General features: G+C 37.8%; 1 protein-coding gene across 2 annotated transcripts in view; it reads right to left on the reverse strand.

Moving 5' to 3' along the window:
- The window catches only part of LOC132817538 (diacylglycerol kinase beta), a 519,975-nt gene that overhangs the window by 200,698 nt on the left and 292,719 nt on the right, over positions 1-26,558 (reverse strand). For both annotated transcript variants that reach the window (XM_060828035.1, XM_060828034.1), the window contains 2 exons: positions 10,151-10,224; positions 7,811-7,885 (listed from right to left, as the gene is read on the reverse strand). In XM_060828035.1, the coding sequence (XP_060684018.1) occupies positions 7,811-7,885; positions 10,151-10,224 (149 nt within the window). The remainder of the gene's footprint in view (positions 1-7,810; positions 7,886-10,150; positions 10,225-26,558) is intronic.

The raw sequence follows: 26,558 nt of genomic DNA on the forward strand, positions 1-26,558 counted from the left end.
CACTGACCTTAGTATCATCCACAAATTTACTAACCCATCCTTTTATGCTCTCATCCAGATCATTTCTAAAAGTGACAAACCGCCGAAGACATCAGCTCAACAGGATGTGGAACTCTCAATGAGAGAATCTTATGTTTCCTTTGAGTGTAAAATGCTTCCAATAGTAATCAATTAACAGCAGGTAAATTGAGGAAAACCTAGAGGTTTTATTTATAAATTCATTAGAAAGAACTGAACAAAGTGTACTGGGATTCTAAGAGTGCTCTAAGTTTTGTGTGGAAATGGAGGATGTTTCTAATAAATGTCTCATTTTTCCACAAGATGGGGATTGAATGGATATTGCAATCAGGGAGGAATAGGAGACATTGGATGAAATGAACAAACAGAGAGGAAGAAAAGGCATAACACTTTAAAAATAGGGTAAGGCCGCACACTTGAACGCAAAGTATTCAAAGTCAATAAGAGAAACAGTTAATAAAAAGTGAAAGCTCTTATCAAACCAGTCTGGCTCCAGATGTGGTGCCAGAAGACTGAACAACTAACACTATGTCATTGAAATTAGACCTTAGTCAACATAACCTTGATGGGAAAATAACCGAGAAAAAACTTCTCAGAGACAGGATAAATCTTCATTTAGAAAGTTGAAGATGAATCACAGACAGCCAACATGGTTGCGTTCAGTTAATGTCCTGACTGCTAGATATAATTCTGTTTTTTGAGAAGGTATAAATGTATAGTCATTGAGAATAGTAAACATGACAGAAATTGATATAATTTTAGGAAGGTCTTTGATAAGACTGACTGTTCATAAAAATAATATGAACCCAGCAAAAATGACAAGTAGGATACAATCGGTTTTGCTATAATGTGGTATTTCCATTCTTGTGCAATCCTGTGTTATAAGAAAATTGCATAATAGCAGTACCATTTAAACTAATGGGGCCGGAATTATGTTATAACCAATACAAACATTAAAAGTTCCTGCTATCGAAACACAATGCCCCCAATAACGATGCAATGAATTCACATTAATAAAACATGCATTATGACAGAATGATGCGTACACAAATTGACCACGAGACAAATTGACAGGAAGCCAAGAGTAATGGTTGATTGGTGCTTTTGCGACTGGAAAACTGTTTCCAGTTTATCACACTTGTGATATAGATAAACATATATGCATCATATATCTGCTTTTTTTTGTTGGCAAACTCTTCTGAAATTCTTGGGAAGATCTCAGCCAAGTTTGGACCAAGGGACATATACAAGGGAAATTGCTATCTAACCATTTCCACTATTGAAATACTGGTGGGGTGGGGCTTTGGCTTTCCAGTAGCTGATCCTACAACAAGGTACCACAGATAATATAACTCAAATGTTTTAACCAGCCACAACCAGAAATATACATTCTGTGAAAGAACACAACAAACCTATGTCCTAAATCCTGACTTTCATATTTCGTTTCTTTTTCTCATTCAGTTTCTTTCCTCTATCCTAATGATCTGAGATGCAACATATCATTGCTTAGTAAAGGAAAGTGACGGGCATGTGGATTTGGGAAGAAGAGACAACTAGAGCAAAAAGAGAAATCAACAGAAACTGACAGGCTACAATTAGAGAAAAGCATGTAGAGGAGACTAGATTAAGGCAGCAGGAAGTCGACAGAAAGTGACAGAATGCAAGAACCACCAGCATTGAAAGTAAGTGACCACATTGTTTTAAGGAAGCGTTCATTTATGACCCTCATCACAATGCTCAGACAGTAAGAATACGATATTGGCAGTGGATCAGAGATCTGTGGATATTGTGTTGCAACAAAGTGGAAGAAAGAGATAGTTTTTGTGTGTTGCACAAATGGTCAAGTATGTCTGCCACCCTTAAGTGAACTATTAGACCTACTGAATGTCCTTATGGCAACAAAATCAAAACACTTCTTTAAAACATCAGAAAATAAAACAAGAGATCACCAAGAAATCTCTCTATTTTGGCTCAAGAAGGAATAACTTCTAATGCTGTCCATCTTCAAAGAGACACTGAAAATAGAGAGAGGGTTAATACAACTGATGCTTTTGACATTGATGAAGTTGTATACAGGGTACTAATAGACATTGTGAAACTAGATATGAATGTAGATTTTGAACCTGAGGATTTCAAGATGTACATTGAGGATATAGAGGAGGATATAGAAAAATCATACAGGAAAAGTCATAAATCTAATGAACCTCGATTTGTTTGGACTGACTGTAGTTTAATGTGAAAAGAATTTTTTTTGTCAAGATATTTCTGACTACAAAGATTGAGTGAAATTAAATAGTTGTTTCATATTAATGGGATTAAAATTATTAATTAAATAACTGCATAGATCTTAAAAAATATTTCAAATACATTACTTCATGGACACTTTTTTGAATTCTGGTATTCAGCTTTAATATTTTGTTCATTCAAGTTTATTATTCTCAATTTTACCTTTGCAAAAAATAGAATAATGTTCAGCAGTCAGAATATTGGGGCTGTCTGTTAATTATTGTACTGGTAGAGTGAATATCTCAGCTCATTACTTCATAAAAGCTTACTTTAATTTTAAAAATCTTATCTTGAATTTTATTGCTTTATTTCCTGGAAATAGAACCAGGAGGGTAAGCTTGTATACTAATAATTAGGACTTGAATAGGATTAGGAAGTTTGCAGATGAAGAAACAAATTAGCTGTGTGGTTGACATGGAAAAGAATAGTGTAGACAGCAGAAAGGTATCAATGGATTACGCAGGAAGACAGAACACTGGTAAATAAAGTTCAAGCGAGAACTGCATGTAGGCTAGTGCATTTGGGAAAAACTAACAAGATAACGGAATACAAATGGTAAGATACACAGATAACTAAAGGAAGAGAGAATGTTTCCCCTTCTGAAGAAATCCAGAATTCAGGAGAACAATTTCAAAGTAACAGGTCTCTCATTTCAGATAGGGTTGAGGAGGAACATCTTCTCTCACAGGGTCATAAATCTTTGGAAATCTGTGCTCCACAGAGCAATGGCAATTGGATCATTCAAAATATTCAAGGCTGAGTTTGACATAGTTTTGATCTCTAAAGGAGTCAAGAATTAATGGTGATGGTGATGGTAGTAGGCATTGGGGGTGGGGGTGGGGTGATTTTAGGCAGGGAAGTAGAATTAGGCCATAATCAGTTCAGCTATGATGATATTAAATGGGATAGCAGGCTTGAGGGACCAAATGGGCTACTCCTGCTCTTAATGCTTATTTTATACACCTAACAGTTTCACGTGGGAAACTGTGTGACTCTTAATATATTTATGTTATGGACATGATAGCTCCATGGGTTTTTTATTTGCTCATCTCCAAACACACTCAGTAAAAGCAGGATTAAGTTGGATTACTGACATGCTGGCCTTTCTGTGCCCAACAATGTGTCCTCTCTGCCACTTGCAGTTTAAAGTTCTGACCATAAAATCAGTTCTCTTTAGTAAAATTAATGAACCTCCTGAATGGACAAAGATGACTTCTCATAGGTTTCATATTAGTTTGGCTTTTGTTGAACTGACACTTAATGGACACAAATGCAAAGATTAAGGGTTTCCTTCACATAGAGGAAGGAAGCTGAGCTTTTGTTATTGACTCAAACATTACGTTCATAATAACGCCCAAAGTAACACCTTTCACCAAACAAAATCAGGTTAGCTCAAGCCCAAAGGTTTGCAAATATGGAATATGCAAATAAATAGAGTATTAAATATTTTGTCTTTCTGTCTCCAAATGAAATACATCAATGACTAGCTCATGAGGATAATCGTTCCATCTCATGCTTAAGAAACTGCATAGATATAACACACACTGTAAGTAATCTAATCTAAACCTTTTTTTGACTTAGGATATGCCAACACACTTTTCAGACACTCAAGTACTTGAAGTTGTGACAGCAAACTAAGACCTGACAAAAAGCAAAAAGATGATATGAACAAAATTTTTTTTTCCCCCAGTGTAAATTGCTTAAGGAATGAATATTGACCAGGGTTTCAAGTAGAATTTATTGAGTCTTCCTCAAAATAAGGCCATTAAGACTTTAACAACCATTGAGGGGGCAACTGAGATCTTGGTTTAACACCCGATCTGAAAGTTGGAATATCTGTGTAATGCTTATATGCTAGGCTAAATATTTGCCAAGGTCTTGATCCACATCCTTCAGATCCAGGCACTAAACCACAGCTTACATCTTATTTATCTGGTGAATTATACAAACTAGTGATAAACTTGTTGAAAAACACGGCAATGAATTTTATGAACTGTATTTACCATGTCGTAAATTGCCTCAGTGCACAACAGCAGCTTCAGCCTGAATTACACACAACTTAACGAAATCCTACAATGGAGGACGTTGGCTTGCCTGCAATGCTCTCTGGGTAAATATAATGCTCAAGGTCTACCATCGTGGAAATAATGAAAAATTCTTACTCGCTTCTAAGCTGTGGATGTGAGGAAGGGACAGAGAAGTCTTTTCCCATCTGAAATACTGAGTGTGTGAGACAGGGCAGAATAATTTAAGGATGTTGCACATTTGAAATATCCAACCACTCAAGCGAATTTTATAAAGGGAACCAAAACCAGTACGTAAGAAATAGGAGCAAGAATATAGACCACATGGCCCACCAATTATGCTCTGCCAATCAGTACCATCTGCAGCAATCCAACTGTCTCACATTATCTCCACATCTTTTGATACCTTTTGTACCCAAAGATGTTTTGACCTCTGTTTTGAATATATTCATTGTCTTAGCATTCACACAGCATTCTGGAATACAGAATTCCAAATGATCACAAACTTAAAATCAACAAAGTTTCTCTACATTTCATTCCTAAAAGGCTGACCATTTATCCTGAGATTTTAGACTTTAGTGGAATCAGCAAATCAGCATTGGTTGTCTCATCTCAGTCACTGATACAGACTGCAAATAGTAGAAGGCCAAACAATGACCTTTATGTAGCTCTACTAATTATATTCTCCGATGCTGAAAATGACAGAGTTTATTCCTGTTCTCACTGTAAACTAATTCTCAGTCCATGCTAACACACTGCCCTCTAATCTTGTCCAACAATCTGATATCTGGCATTTTATTAAATGCTTTGTGAAAATCCCAAGAGACCCATACATCCACCTGCTGACTACAACTACCAAAACCTCGAGTGCATTTTTAAAATACAATTATCCTTTTTCTAAAACAATGTTGACATGACCTAATCATATTGTAATTTTCCAAATTCCTTATTATTATATCCTTAAAACAAATTCCGGAATTCTCTCCATTCTTGATGTCAGGTGAATTGGCCTAAATTACTGTGTATTCTCTCCCTGTCCTTTTTAAATGATGGGTTTAGTGACTTCTAATTATTCTGGAATCCAAGGATCTCTGGAAGACCAAAACCAACACATCCATCATCTCTCCAACCAGCACTTTTACAACTTAGTGTAGGCCATCAGGTACAGGGCACATGCAACTTATAGTTGTATTAATTTTTTTTGACAATTTCTTTTAACTTTATTAATATTATTCTAATTTTTTCCAACATCATTAGTCTCTTAATACCTTACAATAGTCAACACATTTGGATATACAGGGGCACTAAACAATACATTTTCATGGAATATGTGGGTAACCTCTTGATTTAGCAAACAGAGCTTCTTTAAATAGGCTCCTGCATCCATATTTTCATTCCAGGAAGGCTGGACAGGACCTGATGCTTGCATTGCTTTTTAGTGTAGCAGGAGAGACAGGCAGCTTGTTACAATGTGAGGCACTGATCAGCAAAAGTGGTTGACTTGTTGCTGAATGACATCATTCAACATCAATGTCAGATTACAGTCTTGGGATTACAGTTCCAAGCCAGGATGTTGTGCAGACAGCAGCTCAAGAGATGGGCCAGTTTCTCCAGCTATAAGAAAAAGGGAGCATTTGACATTGATTGAGTAGATGGAGGAGTTATTCATGGAGATGCATAAACATGAAGGAGATAAGGTGACTCCAGTGAGTGAGTAAAAAGTAAAGAGGACAGAAAAGATCAGTAATCTGGAAGGATGTGTGGACAATAATGAGAGTTGCAAACTAGTGCAATGGTGGTTTTAGACTAAGTAGTGGCCCTGTGAGTATAGTGGATGCGATGGTAATTAACTAAAATCAATTCATTGCAGTGCACACACCTCATCAAGTTTTGGCTTCATGATTGCAGCAGCCAGCTAGCACAAACTGCACTGTTGATTGGTTGCACATTTCATGGAATCATTGTATCCCTACAGTGTTGAAGCAGACTGGGCACCAGTAATATGAATTATTAGCTATTGTCAAGCCCTGGGTGGAAAAGGTGAAAAGGAAGAGAGAGAGAGAGGGCCCAAGAGGGCAGGGAGAATCCAGACACATGCTCGGAATATGAGGAGATATTCACTGCATGATGAATCCTCACCACTGTTCATCAGGTTTATTAAACTAGCAGGGCTATATGCATGGCAAGCTAGATTTGCTGCCACCATCCTCCTTTTAGTATGTAGTTTATTGTATGATAGCAATCAGCTATGAGTCACATTAGTAAAATGGCCATTGTTACAAAAGCTGTGAGGGAGACCTAGATGATAAGTCAATCACACTTCCAGATCCAGTCCTGTTCTCCTATCTGAATCCAAATGATGTCACCATATTGGGTAGAGCTTAATGCACTCCTCAGTAACCTTTTCAAAGCCTAACACATTATAATATAGTAATCATGAAGGTTAATGCAATGGGCAAAAGCCTGAAGGACTGGTATATACTACAAAACACTTAATGACCATATATGAATGCCCAAGGAGAATGAATGTATCAAATGTTATTTCATACCAACAGGACCACAGACCTCAAATCATATTATATTCACAATGCAATTATTCACTTATCATTTCAAAGAGAAATAATCCTTTAATAACCTCTTAAATTTTCAATCAAAATACGAGTCCAGCAACCAACCACCTTCAAAATATGTAATTCAGGAACATTTATAACTCTGCCAAATATCCATAACAGTCTACATTAGCAAGTAATAAAAGATGACATGGCATTGAAAACAATTATCTTGAACATATAGAAATCTTTTGCTCTTGTGCTAAAATATGGATAACTGGGTAAAGTCAGATTTTAAATCAACTGAAATACTTTATATAGGGATTGGATGCCTGACATTAAATGGCACTTTAATTCTATTTTGCTTTATAGCGCTTTCCATATGGTTTGGTTATGGTCCAAGTCAACTTATTGCTGTTAAATTTCAATGAGTATTCATATCCCAACTATTTTTCACCATTGTTTTATTACTGTTAAATCATGATCAGTGGAGATCATGAAAATATATTGTACTAAGCATGTGTTAATTATTTGCAATTGCACAATACTTAATATTATTTTTGTTTCTTCCATCATAAGGCAAGCAAGCTTGTCAAACCCATCTCTCAACCTCAACAGGAAAACTATTTCACACCCATGTTTAACATTAGACAATCCTACAAATACAGTAATGTGCACCAATAAACTATGTTTCTGCATTATATCAATTTTTATTGAGTATTTTTATATATTAAATATTAAATAAGATAATGTGGAGACAAGTAAATAAGGAACATTCTAGATGTGGAATCTGCTGAATTAAGACAGATAACCAGTATTAACAGTTCTTTTGCTCTTAACATCTGCTGTAGCTGACTCCCTCATGATCAGGAAAAACCCACAATGCATAAATATTATTCATTGTTTAAAATGTTATTGCACAATCTCACTTACCCTGGCACAGGTCCACCCCTGTCAAGATTATAAATTTGTCTTGGGTTCAGGAGATATTGAAATTTTCTAAGAACTCTGCAAAATATTATTATTTTCAATTTTCAGGAAACAAACCTTTTTGCATGCAAACTATAATCTATATTTCACACCAGATAGAATACCAATATTTTGCATATCACTTTTAACATAATAAAATTATCCCAAATCTCTTTATAGGAGTGCAATGAAGCAATATTTAACACAGAGCCACAAAGGAAATATTAGAGCAAATGGTCAAAAACCAAAGACAGAGTCAAAAATAAGAAAAAAAAAATGATAGGCAGAGAATTCAAGGGCAAGAATCAAAAAGGACCATAATGCAAAATATTAAAAAGACAATACTGAAGGTCTTGCATATGGAGATTTCACAATATAGTGGACTAATTAGTCATGCAAATAGAAATAAATGGGTATGAAATAGTTGGGATGACAGATGTGGCTGCAGCATAGTCAAGGTTGGAAACTTAACATCCAGCAGTACTCCGTTTTTAGGAAAGATGGACCAAGAGGAAAAGGAAGTGCAGTAGCATTGTTGGTTACAATAGTTAAGTAATGCAATAGTGAGCAAATAGAATCTGTATGGGAGAGCTTAGAAACACCAAGTCTCAGGAAACAATAATGGTGTTGCATATGGATGGTCAATCTGTAGTGGTATTCTTCAGGAAGGCATTAAACTGGCAACTAGATATACAAGTAATAACAGTACTGCTGTAATTATGGCTAATTTGAATCTGCATTTGATTGGGCAAATCAAATCAGTAACAATACCACTGAGGTGTTGTTCCTGGAGTGTATATAGGATTGTTTTCTCGATCAACATATTGAGGATCAACTTGAGAACAGGTCTTTAAATATGGTATTATGAAATGGGAATGGTAAAATTGGCAATATAGTTGTGAGACGTGTTGGGAAAAAGAGTGACCAAAATATGACAGGATTATTCATTAAGATGGAAATTGATGCTGTTGATTCTGGTGCTAGGGTCCTGAATCTGAGTAATGGAAACTCTGATAGTATGAGGAAGGACTTTGCAGTGATAAATTGGGGAATGCTACTGGGCAATCATGGCAAACACAAACAACTGCAACAATTGTTTATTCTAATCTGGCAGAGAAAAAACAAATGGGAAAGATGGTCCAACTATGGATAACAAGGGAACTTGGAATTAGTATTAGGTCCAAAGAAGGGATATAGAATTTAGCCAAAAACACAGCATTAGACCTGAGGATTGGGAACAGTTTAGATTTGAACAAAGGGATTGATTAAGAAAGGGAAAAATGGTATAGGAGGGTAGCTTGAGGGGAAACAAACAAATTGATTATAAAAGCTTCTGTAGTATGTAAAGGCAAAACAATTAGTGAAGACAAATAAATACAAGTATAGTTTCCTTTCAGCAGGAAACCAGGAAAGTTATAACGGAGAACAAAGAGGTAGAAGACTGATTCAACAAATACTTTGGTTCTGTCTTCACAAAAGGGACCACACAGAATGTCCTAACAGGGTATGTTTCAGATCAATCTGGTTTGAAACAGAGAAACATAGAAAATGGGGGCAGGAGTAGGTCATTCAGCACCTTGAGCCTGCTCCATCATTCAGTGAAATCATGGCTGATCATCCAACTCAGTCCCTTGTTCCTGCTTTCTTCCCATAGCCTTTGATTCCTTTAGCCCTTGGAACTGTATATGTTTTCAAGAAGGAATTATTCAATGGTTTTGCCTCAACTGCTTTCTGCGGCAGAGAGTTTCACAGAACACCACTCTACCGGTGAAGAAATTTCTCATCTCAGACCTAAATGGCCTTCACCATATCCTCAGGCTGTGAACTCTGGTTCTGGACTCCCCAGTCATCAGGAAAATCTGGCTGCATTTACCCTCACTCGTCTTGCTAGAATTTTGTTCGTTTTGATGAGATGCCTCCTCATTCTTCTAACCTATTCACTGATCTAGTCTCTTCGTACATCAGTCCTGCCATTCCAGAAATCAGTCTGGTAAACGTTTCTTGCATTCCCATCATGGCCATGATTTCCTTCCATTGATAAGGAGACCAAAACTACACACAATACTCCAAGTGTAATCTCATCAAGATCCTGTACAATTGCAGTAATACATCCCCACTCCTGTACTCAAATCCTCTCACTGTGGAGACCATTTGCCTTCTTGACTGCCTGCTACCCCTGCATGCTATGTCTTTATTGCTTGCTTCTCTAATATTTCACTGCAGCCATCAGATATTAAGTACCACAAATAAAAATATGTTACATGAATACTTCTTCTGATCTGATAATGTCATTTTCTCATTTACCTTTCACCTTGTCTTCCACCACTTTTCGGATTCACAAACACAAGAAGCGGATGTGTTCCAGGCACTGTTGTAATCTGTAAAATACACAACCTGATAAGTACAAACCATTGATACAAACATGCATTGTATCAGTTTGTCAAGTAGGTACCAATTAACTTTAAAGTATATTTATATTTATTTCTGCAAAAATAATAATCTTTTATTATGATTAACCACCTCTGGTTAGAGACTCTATCCCAGTGCTCACTGAGTCATAGAAGATATTCTGCTCTTTGATCATAATCATAACCATACGCCACCATCAAAGCCATTGAATATAAATGCAATTGAAAGATTAAAAACACACTAAAACAAAGTTGTTGCGTGCACAGCATTCCCAAATTGTCAGAGGTAATTATGCAATATTTTCCATGAATTTCCTAAACTATATTGTCAAAAAGTAAGGGTGAACAACAAAGGATAATGAACTCAGCTCCTACTGAACACTAAATATGACTTAAGTACAAGCTGTAACATAGCAAAACCTAATACTTGCAGCACAGAAACAGGCCATTTTGTCTGACAGATCCAAAACAGTGTTTATGCTCATGAGCTCCTTCCACACTTCTGCATCTAATCTCATCAGCAACCCTTCTACTATTCTGTCCTTCATGTGCTTATTTTGCATCTCCATACATGAATCAATGCTAGTTACCTCAATTACTTGGTGGTAAATTTTACATTGCTACCATTCTCCTAGTGAAGAGGTTTCTCCAGAAATCCCGACTTTTTAAAAATTTGTGAACACTAGTTGCAGTCTCCACTTCAATTAGAATTACATTCTCTATACGTTCTAACCATCAGCCCTTTCATAATCTTAAAAATATTGACTAGAAATACGTGTGCTGTGAGCCAACTTCTGCTCACATTTTGTCCTGTTTTGCTGTCTTGGAATATTCCATTTCCTAAATGCTTTCTTCTTTTAATATAAGTAGATGCAATCCATTTATCAAGTTCAAATTGACCTTCTGTTACAGTTGAATAGACAATCCATTCAGATCAGGGCTTTTATGCTGTAAATGTGATTAGTTTATAAAATATCACCCCCTTTCTCAATATTAAATAACCTCATATCTTGTATAATGTCTTGACTTAACATCACCACCCACCAGATTAATCTCACCCAGTAAATAGGTCATTTCAGTGTCATTACTTAGGAGTTGTGTGCGCAACCTTTAATGGCCTCTATTCCTATCATGACTTCGGTTTTGAAATTTACATGTTTGCAAAATACTTTACTAATAGCTAAGACCCTCAAAATCTTGTGGTCAAATTCAGATCATTATTGCGATAAAGAGGAAACAGTGGCGTAATTGCATTATTGCCGAATTAGCTCTCTAGACACCCAGCTAATGTTCTTGGGTTTGAATTCAATAACAGTCTGGAATTAAAAATCTAATGATGACCATGTTGACTAATGACCATTGTTGGTTGTCGTAAAAACCCATCTAGTTTACTAATGTCTTTTAGTGAACAAAATAGCAATGAATCAATAACAGTCTGGAATTAAAAATCTAATGATGACCATGTTGACTAATGACCATTGTTGGTTGTCGTAAAAACCCATCTAGTTTACTAATGTCTTTTAGTGAACAAAATAGCAATGAATCAAGACAGAATACTCGGCATTGAATATGGCACAGGAAACAATGTCAAACAGCTCTGTTGACCCTGCAAAGTCCACCTAACTAACGTCTAAGGGCTGGTGCCAAAATGTCGAAAGTTGTCTCAGAGACTAGTCAAGGAACAGCTCATACTTGAATAGTTGACACACTGAAACACACCTTACAGAATGCCCCAGACGAAACTGTCATCATTCCTTGGCATTCCTACCTGTAGGGCAGACCAGAGTTGACCTAGCAATCTTTTCTTGATATCATGTTGAATGAGTAGAACTGGGTTAAGGCTGGTATCTAACAACCTAGTGAAGCTACTACACCACACTACTTGCATGTCAGACCGACTCCACAGCCAGCAGATCAAGTCTAAGCTCTGCCATCTTCTCACGTCCAGACATGAATTCTGATGGATAATTAACCAACCTACTGGAGGAGGTGACTATACAAACATCCTGAATCTCATTATTAGGCAAAAGATAAAGCTGAAGTATTTGCACCAATTTTCAGCCAGAAGTACCAAGTTGATGATCCATCTTGGCCTCCTCCAGAGATTCCCAGCATTGTAGGTACCAGCCTTCAGCCAATTAGATTCACTGTATGTGATATATGAAGGCAGTAAAAACTGCAAACGCTGTGGGCCCTGACAACATCCAGGCAATGATGTCATGTGCCGCAGAACTTGATGCGCTCCTAACCAAGCTGTTTCAGTACACCTGCAGCACTGGAATCTAGATGACAGTGAGGAAACTTATCCAGTAAAATGCCTCAACTCCTGGAACAGTCCATGTCTAAATATAGCATGACCTGGACAATATTCAACTTGGGCCCACCAGTGTTAAGTAAAATTGTCTGGCACTTGTGTGGCACCAATGAGCATATCCGAAAAGAGTGAATCTAACCATTACCTCTTTACATTATCAATGACTTTTCCATTATCAATGTCCTGGAGGTTAACACAGACCAGAACTAGACTAGCTATATAAATATGGAATTACAAGAGCAGGTCAGAGGTTCAGAAATTTGCAGTGAATAACTTACTTCCTGACTCCCCAAAGCCTGTCTACCATAAGGCACAAGTCAGATGTTTGATAGAATACTTCGACAAGCATTTGAAGAAACTGAAACAACTTTACAGCATATAGGATAAAGTAGTCCAGCTTGACTACACCACATTGACATATATTTACTCCCTCCATTATTGACTACAAGATACAAGTAGAAATTCATCCGAGTTACTTAGACCGCATCTTCCGACCCCATGACCAGTATTATCTAGAAGGACAAGGGCATCAGATACACGGGAACACAACCAGCTGTAACATCTATTCTAAGCCACTCACCATCCTGACTTAGAAATAAATTATTGGCCCTTCAATGTCTCTGATTCAAAATCCTGGAACTCCCTCACTAACATCATTGTGAGTCTGCCCACAATGGACTGTGATGGTTCAAGAAGACAGGTACTGCCACCTTCAACTACTGATGAGAATTAAATGGCAGCCCAACCAATGGTGTCCATGTCCTCATGAGTGAATTAAAAATATTCTGATTATTACTTTATTTGCTTATTCTTTAACAAAAGCACAATTTCTCTTGCAGGAAAAGCAGGATAAAGTTGTTCAAATGTACAAATGTCTAAGATTATGAATACAAATCTTGTCAAATTTTACTCAGTATTTTGTATATATTCATTGAATGTGGAAGTTTATTTAGGATTGATTTGCTCTCGAGTTGTAAAGGCAAGTTTACATTGATCTATTGAGTACTATTTAAGAAATAGTTTATTTCCTTCAAATTTGCCTAACATCTTTAGTGTTTATCATCACAAAAAAACTTCCAAATTCTTAACTACCAGCCTTAATCCACAACAAAGGCTTTGCTCAGGATTCCGTTTTTGCAACAACAGTATGTTCTTTTATCTTTTACTATTTTGTTCTTTACCCCATCAGCATCAATGGCTGGCTTCCACAAATGCATCCTGTGGTCTCATTCTCTAAGTGCCCTACAAACCTTCATTTGTTCTTGGAACTACCTGCCAAATAAAGTCACACCAAAGCATACTCCTTAAACTGACTAAAGTAGTAGTTTGGATAGACAAAAATTATAGGTCAATATAGATTTTTCATAAGCTTTATTAATTTAATTCTGAAGTTTCTCACTGCCATCTTAATTACTTTTTGATTTGATTTCCAACTTTTTTTGTTATACTTTGTCATGCTCTCCTCCTTTCCTTCTGTGTATGCTTTCTTTATTCTTCAGCTCATTTCTTTGTTCATCTGTGATATTTTATTATTGGCTACATCGTTCTTGCTTTAGTGGGATTTTTTTCAAGGACTTTGTTGATCAAGGTTTAAACTAGTTTATTTATTAACTCATCAATGAATGTTTATAGTTTATTTTCACTATTCTATTCTGATCCAGCTTTGTTCAATTTAATACTTAAGTCTTTGTCATACTTAAGTCCTTCTCAATCATTATCTTAAATGATTGTGTTATGATTGCTATGGTTTAGATTTACTACTGCTCTCTCATTTCTTTTATTCATTTTCCATTACTGGATGCCCCTTACATGCTAGGATTTTATATACTGGGTAACATAGGAATCTTGGTATTGATGTTGAGCTCCATTCACTTTTGCTGCCTCTTTACTTTGGAACACACAAAATTTCCTAAGCTTATTATACCACAAAATTCATTAATTTCACATAATTATTTGCATATTTCTTCCTCCATCACCTTTTATCTATCAGCTGCCTTGTAGTACTGTAGAAAACTGTTAGGGCCAGTTTGTTAGATAGATTCAGGAGGGAATTGGAAAAGGGATCAAGGGGTATGAATAGAAAGTTGGAATGGGATACTGAAATTGCACAATCAACCATGATCATATAGAATGGTTGTCCAGGCTCGAAGGGCCGAATAGCCTACTCCTGCACTTTTTTTCTATGTTTCTATGCACAACCTGCTTGGTATAATCGATATCTGATCTGTTATTTCAATTCATGCCAATTCAGTCTCCAACTATTCATTAGATATGTTGCTTTTACCTTCTGCCATGATGTTACCTTTATTTAGTACAATTACACCCAAACATTTTCAATTCCTTGCCCTTTCTGATTATGTTAATATCTGCAATATTCAGCTGTCAGTCATGCTCTTCATCTGACATTGCCATTATTCCAGCACATTTGTTCTCTTTCTATGGATTATTGCTTCCAAGTCTCCCAAGTTACTTGGATACTGTACTAGCAATTTAATTCTGCCACAATTATTCATTTTACTTTATTTTATCAGGCATTTTATGTATCTGGTTTATAAATGCATTGGCTCCCTGGAATATCACATTATCCCTGCTTTCTATCTTGGTTTAGCCTTTACTCTCATCTTTTGATTTTCTTCACCTTCAAACTTATTTGGTTTTTGCCTGATACTTTTAGCCAACGTGCAAGCTGAACATCCTAGTGACAGCTCTTTTCATCCTTTCTACTAGAAAACTAATTTCACAATTACTCAAGTGGAGCTCACGCGAAGGGTAAAATTGTTTCCTATCCAGTACAGTGCCAGTATTTCAAGAAATGGACATCTCCTTTCTATGCCAATCTTCAGTTGTAAACATAATCAAACCATCAGTATAAAAGGAACATCACTGCCATAGTCCAAATTGCTCACGATATAAAACAATCATGTAAATGAACTGCAGTGTATAATGGTGGATAACAAATTTCCCTTGTGCCATTGAAAGTATTCTGTATATTTATTTGCAAATAGGATAAAGTATTGAAATGGGTGAAAGTAGCAATAATAACCATATACATTTTCATTATTGTTACTTCCTTCTGTCTTACTGAAATTGGAAACAAATCTAGATACACTAAAAAGAGTAAAATAACATATTTGCAAAATTGTCACTTGGTAACCTGCATTAAGTTAAATGGATTTTCACCTCTACATTAGAAAAATTTTAAAAAGTCATTTCTTCATACTGCTTATTTGGGACAATACATTTGCAAGGTGTCAAGACCCTACAGAATGTTCAGAGGAGATTTATCATGATGACACAGGGATGTACAAGTTGCCAAAGTGGTGAGATCAGAGAAGTTGGGATTGTTTTCTGTGGAGCAAAGCAGATTGAGGGGAGCCATGATAAATGAGGTGTTTTGACAGTGGAAGTGTGTCAGTAACCAAAGGCCATGGGTTAAAAAAGGCACCAGAGCTGTAGATAATTTCAAATAAATGTCTTCGTTTTGAGGGGAGAGTATGGTCAGGAGCACACTATCTGAATGATCGGTGGAATGAGATCTCACTGGAACTTTCAAGAAAGTATTGAACATAAATTTAAACATGACTAATTCAGAAGTTTATAAGGAAAAAGCTGGGATGTAATTGGGATATAAGCTGGCATAAGTTTGATGGACCAAATGACCTCCTCTGTGCTGAAATGTTTGGGACGCTATTCTATACTCATCAAGCAGGCACTAAATAAAACTCAAATATCTGCCAAAGCACACAAGATAACATATCTTCCAATTTTCATTCTCAAGAAATAATAGAATCGGAAAGATTTGATTTGCTTTTTCCTGCCCACTTCCACTGCAGTCCCTATCTAACATTTCTAACATTTATTCCCCCACCCAACCTCCCCCAACATCCCCAAGTAGTTTTTCAGCTTTGTTACTCTCAACAAAGAGATTTCTTCTTCCCCTGCAGTTCAGGAACCATTATGTTCATAGAACAATTATGCAATTGCATCTATATTTATCACTCAGCAAATTACAAAAACAGCATTCAGGGATTGTAAAGTGCAAGTTACCATTGATGTCCACAATCACAATAAGCAACTACAAAAAACACATTAATTAACTTGTATTTACATGCAGCACTTCATTTCTTCAGGAAGTCCCAATTTACAACAAGATCAGTGTTGTTATATGATCAAAAAGGAACAAAGGGCAAAATTTAATAGAACAAAATATCAAATTTCTACTCCTAAAGGGAGGTAGAAGGTGCACAGGACACTGCTGATGAGGTCAATGTATCATAGCAGCTTAAGGTGCCTATCAAAACTAGTGTAACAGCATTCAGAGTAATCCAAAATGGCAAATACTAGCTCAGGTACTCAAAACGACACAACAGATTACCTGCCAAGAAAGAATGAAACTTGTACTTTGGTTTGGTGCAGTGTTTATGTCCTGCCTACGGCTTCTGAACTTTTCTTTCTACTCATTCGTGGATGTGGGCATTACTGGCTAAGCCAGCATTAAGTGCTCAGCCCTAATCACCTTTAGGAGGTGGGATAGGTTGCCTTCTTGAACCATTGCAATCCATTTTGTGCAGGTACACTCACAATGCTGTTAAGGAGAAACCTCCGAGTCTTTAGTCCATCAACACGACATGAACAGCAAGAACATTCCATATCAAAGTGCTGAGTGGCCTGTAAGGGAACTTGCAGATGGTGGTCTTCCCATGCACCTGCTGACTTTGTCTTTTGTGTTAAAGGTCATGGATTTAGAAGGATGCTGTCAGAGACACTTCTTTGAGTTGCTGCAGTGCATATTTGTAGATAGTACACATTGCAACTGCTGTGTTGGTAGTGGAGGGAGTTAATGTTGAAGGTATTAGATGGGTGCCAATCAAGCAGGCTACCTTGTCCTGAATGGCATTGAGCTCCTCGAATGTTGTTAAGGCTACACTTATCTAGTCAAATGCTCAATATTTTATTATACTCCTGACATGTGCATTGTAGATGATGGACAGGCTTTGTGGAGTCACGTGAGTTACTTGCTGCAGAATTCCCAGCCTCTGACCTGTCTGTGTCATTACAGTTTTTATATGACTTGTCTATTTCAGTTTTAGGGTTTAGAACTTGTAAGGAAGGAAAGAACAATTTGTATTCCTATGCGATGAACTACTTTGATCTGCCATTGTTGTACTGCAAATAATGAGGCAGCTATTGCATACATAACAGGATCACTTTTATGGTATGTAGATACACAATCACGTTTTAGTAACTGGCTAAGTGATCGATTTTGGCCAAAGCAGTGGAAGAATTCCCAAATGTTCTTTAAATCATTGATTGTGATCCACCTAAACCAGCAGAAGCAGATTAAAGCAGAAACAGTAATTTCAGCAACGTAGTACACCACTCATCTACATCGGAAAGCCAGCACAGGTTATATCCGACGTGACCTTGATGTTACAATCTTCTGATGAAGAGGAGTGAGTTTTTAAAATCTGAATCAAAACAGTAACAAACTTATTGATGATTTGGAGATGCTGGTGTTGGACTGGGGTGTACAAAGTTAAAAATCACACAACACCAGGTTATAGTCCAGCAGGTTTATTTGGAAGCACTAACTTTCGGAGCATTGCTTTTTCATGAGGTGATTGTCAAGGATAAGATTGTAAGACAGAATTTAAAGCAAAAGTTTACAGTGTGATGTAACTGAAATTAACAATCCGGGTCTTTTTCAGTAAATAATTTCAGTCACATCACACAGAATTTATAGCAAAAGTTTACTATGTCTTACAATCTTATTCTTGACAATCACCTGATGAAGGAGCAAGCACTCCAAAATCTAGTGCTTCCAAACAAATCTGTTGGACTATAACCTGGTGTTGTGTGATTTTAAACTTATTCATGCAATCAGTAAGATGGCACAATGAAGAAAAGTAGACTGAGGAGCTAGTTCTAAACTTCTTTAAAGGTTCTATAAGCCATGAGCAAATCATGAACATCCTGTAAGTGCAGTGAAAATAAATAACATCTATAGTCTTCTAACAGTTGTAATTCTACTATTTGTATTATGATAGTATAAGTGGTGGAGCAAACTACCCAATATACTGCATACTGCCTTATGGATCACAGAATATGTCAGATGTCAACGTGATGACGTTACAATACATGATACTGAGCAGCAAAAGCAGCATTTGACAAATTGAGCTCAGCAATCTGTAGTCAATGGATCAGATCATAGCTCTGCTGTATTTTGCATCCATTTTCAGTCAGACATGCTGAGTTGATGGCCCATCTTGGCCTCTTCCCAAGATCCTCAGTTTCATGGATGCCAGCTTCATCCAATTTAATTCACTGCAAGTGATATCAAGAAATGGTTGAAAGTGCTGGATACTGCAAAGGCTATGGGTTTGACAGCATTTCTGCAATAGTACTGATGACTCACAATCTAGAGCTAGCCAGACTGATAGCTAAGCTTCTCTAATGTAGTTAGTACACTGGCATCTACCTAGCAAAACAGATATGTCCACACAGTGCAGGACAATGCTAGCCAGCCAATAATTCCACTTAAACTTACATTCAATCAGGATCAAAACAACGAACATTGTCATCGAGAGAACTACCGAGCAGCACTTGCTCAACAATAACCTGTTTGCTGATGCTCAGTTTGGATTCCACCAAGGTCATTTGCTACTTGAACTCATTACAGCCTTAGTCATAACATGGATGAAAATGCTGAACTCAAGTCAGGGGTGAGTGAGTGTGACAGCCCATGACATCAAGACTGCATTTGACTAAGAGTCGCATCAAGGAACCCTAGCCAAACAAGAGTCAATAGACTTAGGGGATTAATCTCTGCTGACTTGGAGTCATACCTTGCATAGAAAAAGACATATGGTTGTTGGAGGGCAATCATCTCAATGACTTTAAATCACAGGAACATAGGAACAGCTGTAGGCCATTCAGCCCTTTGAGTGTGCTCTGCCATTCAATGAGATCATGGCTGATCAGTGGCCCAAATCCATTTACCAGCCTTTGGCCTTTATCCCTTAATATCTTTGCTTAACAAAAATTTAAAGCTAAGAACTGATCCAACATCTACTACCATACAAGAGCTTCAATTTGACAACCTTTTATGTGAAGAAATGCTTCCCAACACCTCTCTTGAATGGTCTGGCACAAGTTCTCAGATTATACTCCCTCATTCTAGAATGTCTTAACAGTAGAGACAGTTTCTTTATCTACTGCCTTTTCCTGTTGATATCGTGAAGATTTCACTCAGATTGCCATTAACCTTCTAAATTCTAGAGAAAACAGGCCTAATTTGTACAATCTCTCTTCATAATTTAACCTCGGAAGTCCAGGCATCATTCTTGTAAAACCATGGCTTAATCTCCACCAGGTCAATATATTCTTCAAAGATGTGGTGCCCATATCTGCTCATAGGATGATGTTCTAAGACCCAGTATCTTCAGCTGCTTCATCAATGATGTTCCCTCCATTGTAAGGTCAGGACTGCGCACGATCATTGGTGACTGCACACTGTTTACTGCCATCCATGACTCCTGAGATTCTGAAGCGGTTTGTGTTCAAATACAGACAGACTTGGACAACATTCAGGCTTGGGTGATAAATGACAAGTCACACTTGTACCGCCACAGGTGGCGGTGATGACCATCTCCAACAAGAGGAAACCTATGCACTGTACTTTGACATTTGGAGACATTACCGGTACTGAAGATCCTCATCCCCAACATCGTGGGTGTTGCCACTGACCAGAAACTGGACATATAAATACAACAGCTACAAGAGCAGGCTAAATTTTAGCAATCCTGCAAAAAGTAACTTATTTCCTGATTCCTGAAAGGCATTACCGACAAAGCACACTTCAGGATTGTGATGGAAGGTTCCTAAATTGCCTACATGAGTCCAGTTTCAGCAATGCTCAAGAAACTTGATCACCAGGATATAGCATCCTGCTTGACTGACACCTCATCTCACACCTGCAACATTTGCTGCCTCCACTACCATCATACAGTTGCAGCAAAATGTGTTATAACAACTCACACAGGCTCCTTAGATGGCACCTTCCAAACTCACCAACATCTAGAAGGACAAGAGCAGCAGATACATGGAATAGCGCTTTCTACAAGTTCCTCTGTAAACCATGGACCATCCTGACTTGGAACTATATTACTGCTCCTTCACTACCCAATGTCAAAATCCTGGAAATCCCACACTAAAAGCATTTTAAGCAATAAGTCTACAATAGATGTACAGCAGCAGTTCAAGAACTAGCTCACCACCACGTTCTCAAGGGCAATTGGGGAACGACAATAAATGTTGACCCAAACAGCAATGTGAATTGATTAAAGAATTACAGAGATTTTTCATTTCAAATATACTTATGTCATTTGCTATTTATTGCTTTTGAATGAAGCAAATCAAACTCAGTCTTGCAAATCATCAATTGAATGCCTCAGGTACATGCTAAAAGTGTTTGCTCACGATATATATAGACCATCAAAAACAGACATGAAAAGCTTCTAAATATAAATGCCTCATGAATTTTTTTCACTGCAATCTGTTTTCACTGGTTTGTCAACCTATATTTAATAACCATATAATTATCCATGTGCATTGCACAACCACACATAAAACAGTCAATGCTTTTGCCCTGCTTATAATTGGAACAGAGATTATTTTAGATGTCTGTACTCTGTATGTGCATACAGAGTACAGTCACTACAGGTGCATCTTTTCTTGAAAAATAAAAATTAAAAAAATTGTCATGTATTTATTATGATAAATTGCTTGAGTTAAAAATGCTATATTTGCTGGATAGAAGGCTGACAGGACTACAAACATTACCTTGCCAAAAAGGCATACATTTATTGTCATTTTACATGAACTATTACACTTAACATTAAGTCCAGACGATTTTTGAGAAGAGTTTTAGGTCAGTTTGATGATAAGTATGTAAGTAAGCTTACTGAGTTTGAAGGTTTGTTTTCAGACGTTTCGTCACCATCATCAGTGAGAGTCTCTGGTGAAGGGCTGGTGGTATGTCCCACCTCTCTTTTTATAGGTCTTGGTTTCTGCAAGTGCATGAGGTCATTTCTGGCTCTTTTTTCTCAAGGAAAGGTAGATAAGATCTAAATTGATGTGTTTATTGATAGAGTTCTGGTTAGAATATCATGCCTCCAAGAATTCTCATGTGTGTCTTTGTTTCGCCTGTCCTAGGATGTATGTATTATCCCAGTCAAAGTAATGTCCTTCTTTGTCTTTATGTATAGAAACTAGTCATAGTGGGTCACATCTTTTTGTGGCCATATCGACCAACTATCACTAGTTCCCATACATATTGACAAAGAAGGCCACCACTTTGACTAGGATGACACATACATCCTAGGGCATGCGAAAGAAAGACACACATGAGAATTCTTAAAGGTATGGCATTTTAACCAGAACTCCAACAATAAACACATTGATTTAGACACTATCTACCTTCCCTTGAGAAAAAAGAACCAGGAATGACATCTGAATAAACCAAGACCTATAAATAGAGGGGTGGAACGTACCACCGGCGCTTCACCAGAGACTGTCGCTGCTAATGTTATCTAGTATGGTGACAAAACATCTGAAAACAAACCTTTAAGCTCAGTGAGCAAACTTACATACTTATTAAGTGCATACCTTATGCCATGGAAGTTATGTTGTAGTTATGGCTTTTGTAGCAAGTGCACCTAACATTACTGACAAAAAACGTCTACAAACTAGTGACTGGGGTGACACCAAAAGTGAACATAATTTGTGCAGGCCATGCACTTCGTGATCACAGATTTTCATTTTCTCCAACTTTTAGTTGAGCTCTTCTGTCAAAAATTTGCCATTGACAACTGTGGTGCCAATATTTTCTGTTTAATTTTGCTTTGAAAGTTTATCATACGAGAGGTTGGATGGAAGAACTGCTTCTTTCCTGCCTTGTTCCACATATTTGTATATTGTTGAAGGCTCTGGCCACTAGGTGGGTCTGTGGAATGCATTTCCAAAGTTTCCCCTTTAACTGAACCTAAAACACCGTGAACCAGAATGTAGATGGGAAAGGGGAAGGGGCTCAGGAGTAGACACTCTGGACTTCAAAGTGTGTGGAGACAGAAACTGAAAACAATTGGCAGAGATATTTTGACTTCAGTCAGATAGTTAAGAGCAGGGCAAAGAAAGAATAGCATGACTGAGCTGGATTGCTGAGGCAAAACTTTGGCTAAGGACGATATGGTCAACATGTCAAAACTGGGAGAAAGTGAGATGCTGGAGATCAGAGACAAACAGTGTGGGGCTGGAAAAACACAGCCGATCAGGCAGCTTTGGAGGAGCAGGAGAATTGACGTTTCAGGCCGAAGCCCTGGCATAATTCCTAATGAAGGGCTTATGCCCGAAACGTCAATTCTCCTGCTCCTCAGATGCTGCCTGACCAGCTGTGCTTTCCCAGTGCCACACTCTTCAACATGTCAAAACTGCAGACAATTCATGCAGGATAAGGATAAATAGTGCAGTACATCCACTCAGAATGTCATTTGTGATGTTGGTTGGGGGTTGGTTCAGTGCTATGGCAGAAATGGAAACATGATTGGAAGGCAAGTGGGATCAAGAGTAGATTTCTTCTCTGAAGAGCATGGTAATTACTACTTACAAGGAGAGGGAGCATATAAGATTAGACATTTACCAATTCAGCTCACTGGAAAGATGGCGAGGAAGGGCACCCAAGTGATCGGCAGCTTACTGGAGCTATGATCATTGGTACATAAGTGGGTCGCTTACGTCGATTTCGGAGCATTGTGGGGTGTGTATGAATAGGTGAAGTAGTTCATAAGCTTCTTAAAATTGGTTAAGAGGATGTGGAGGGAGATCCAAGATGGCGGCGACTCAGCAAGTCTGAGTTTACAGTGCTCTTCCCAAAACCTGGTAAAGTGAGTTACTCACCCCCACCACACTTACCAAACCACCCAAAAAAATTTTCTAACCTTAATTAGCTGCTTACTATTATATTTAAGCAGTTTAATATTAAGTGGATAATGAGTAAACCAAAGGGACCCCGCAGCTCTCAGAAAACAAAGACCCCTCCCCCACCCTCCTCTCCTCCTCCGGCTGCAGCTGATGTAAAAACAGGCCTTGAAGAGATGATTGCCAGGCTGGAAACGACACTCATCAATTTCATCGCAGAATCCCGACAGAGATGGAACTCATTCGAAGAAAAGCTACAAAAGCACAGCCAGGCTATCGAGGAATTACAGGGCCGAGTGGAGGGGGCGGAGCTAAAGGCCACGACCTCCGAGGCTGCAGCACAAACAGCTGCAGAACAGGTGCGAGCTCTGGAGCAGAGAGTCCGGGCCTTTGAAATCTACATGGATGACCTGGATAATAGAAATCGGAGAAAGAATATCCGTCTTCTGGGCCTCCCTGAACAAGAAGAGAAGGGACAGTTAGCAGTATTTCTGGAGCGATGGCTGCCCCAGCTTTTAAACCTGGGGGCTGAAACTGACCGGGTAAGGGTGGAGTGGGCCTACCGGGTAGCAGTACGCGGATCTGGCCCAAACCAGCGCCCACGCCCGGTCCTGTTCCGGCTGCAGAGTTATAGGGAGAGGCAGATACTCCTGGATGCCTCCAGAAATCTTGGAAAGGATCCTAAAGCTATGATTCATGAAGGATCCAAGATTATGTTATTTCAGGACTTCTCCCCGGCTTTGGCACGAAGGAGGAAGGCGTTTGATGAGGTGAAGAAATGTCTAAGGAACTTAAATATTCAATACACCTTACGCTACCCAGCGACGTTATGCTTTAACCACGAAGGATCCGAGTATAATTTTAGATCACCAGAAGAGGCTAAGGAACTTTTAGACTCGTTTAAATAAATCGTAAGAGACAATTTATGTTGGCTTGCCTCTTCCACACTCCGTGGGGAGAAATGGATACTTTACTCTACTTTACTTTTGCTTCTGGGAGCAGGGTTGTCTTCCCTTGCTATTTTATGTTATTATACTTAACTGTAATTTGTTGGAGTTGTAATTTTATAGTTATGTGTGTTTGTACGTGGCATTGATGCTATCAGATATACTCAGGTATGGGTGGGGACGGGTGGGGGTGGGGCGCTCACTGTTAACTCTAGCTCGGTATTATATCTAAATCCTATTAAGGAGCGCCCGGGTCAAGGGTGGGACACTGTTTGGGAGAGGATATGGTGGACCTTTAGAAAGGAAGTAAGGCCCCCTGAGAACAAGGGGGAGGATCTCCATTCAAACATTTTTTTTTATTCTTATTGTTTGGAAATAGTTTCCTTTTTATTATACTGTTATGAGTGTATTAGAGAACATTTTCTCTTGTTTGAAGGATGTAAGTGACTCAACTATACACTCTGGATAATTGTGGATTAGATTAGTAGTTAACTGAGTTTCATTGTTTTTCTTTCTTCTTTAGTATCATTCCTTTGAATTTTGATGATTATATATTTAAGATCTATTTTTATATTAATGTTTGTGCTTGAAAGTTCTGTTTATTTTTGTAAATCTGTCAAAATATTAAATTTCTAATAAAAATATCTTTAAAAAAAAAGAGGATGTGGAGGATGTAGAGAAGAGATATTTGAGGAGAGAGTTGATAGTGGAGGCAAGAAGTCAGTGTTTTATTTGATCTCTGTCAGAGTAATAAGTCATTTAGTCCCTTAAACCTGCTCCAACACTGAATGGGAACATTGCTGACATAAATCACAACATCAGTTTCATCTGTCCACTACACAGCATATCTTGTTTAATTAGATGTGGTTCAATCATTATTCAGGTGAGTCTGCATCTTGTGTGCAAATCACTGAGTAGGAACCAGCCCAATTTCCTTTACTTACTCAGCCTCCATCTAAGAGACTTGTGGTGTTGATTTGCACAAGTCTCAAATAAGGAGTAATACTTTAAATTCGGATCAGGGTATTCACAACGTATAGTGGAAAAATTAAAGCAGTATCCTTCAAATGGGTTGTTAATGCTGAGTCGAACAAAGGTTTCAGACCAAAATGAACAAATTTTGTTGAATAAAGTCTCCAAGGAATATGGAAAGGTAGATAAATATAGATGTGTACATGTCATATCATTTTTGACACTTGCTTTACCTCAAGCAACCTATCCTGGTTATCTAAATCTTCCAGCCTTCCTTCTGGTGACTGTGTTGGACCCAAAGGCTAATATATATTTCCTGGAGTGCCTAAAACTGACTACAATACTCCAAATGTATCTGATTAATACTTTGTACAACATAACCATCAAGCTCTCCTCTTTCTATTCCAGGCCTCTTTGAGATGAATTATGCCATTAGCCTTTTGGATTATCCTCTGCATCTACACAGTGCTTTATTGATTTGGACACTGAAATCCCTTTGCCTCTTGACAGCTTTCCACTGTATTTTAAAATTGCTGTCAAACAAAGATGATCTCTCACTTTGTGTTGAATCCTACCTGTCACAGCTTTCCCATGCACAATTAGTAATTTCCTGCTCGTACCTGTACAACTTGCTATATGTGCTCATGTTTTGCAAACTTGGACAGACCAATTTTAAACCATTTATCCGAGACCTTAATATCTATAGGATATACTGCTATAGATCCCTTGACAACAAGACATACTGTCAGAGTACATTTCCTTTATCTGTACTCTTCACTTTCCATCCATCAACCAAACACCGATTCATTGTGTCACAATGTTAGTTCCATCTGTTGCTTTTTATTTTTGTTCTGATGGCCTTGTGTGGAATCTTTACTAATGCTATATGGAAGTTCATAAGGCAACATCCTCATATATTCCACTGACCATCAGGCCTCCTTGAAAATTCAACTAATGCTTCCAGAGCTGATCCACACTTCACAAATCTGTAGTTTTTTTCTGATCAGCTCTCTCACATTCAAGTATTCACTCACTGCATTCCTAGTAAAAGATTCTAGTCAGTTCCTCACACTTGATGGTTAGCTATGTTTCATCGG

This window comes from Hemiscyllium ocellatum, chromosome 7, assembly GCF_020745735.1.
Source record: "Hemiscyllium ocellatum isolate sHemOce1 chromosome 7, sHemOce1.pat.X.cur, whole genome shotgun sequence".
Taxonomy (NCBI): domain Eukaryota; kingdom Metazoa; phylum Chordata; class Chondrichthyes; order Orectolobiformes; family Hemiscylliidae; genus Hemiscyllium; species Hemiscyllium ocellatum.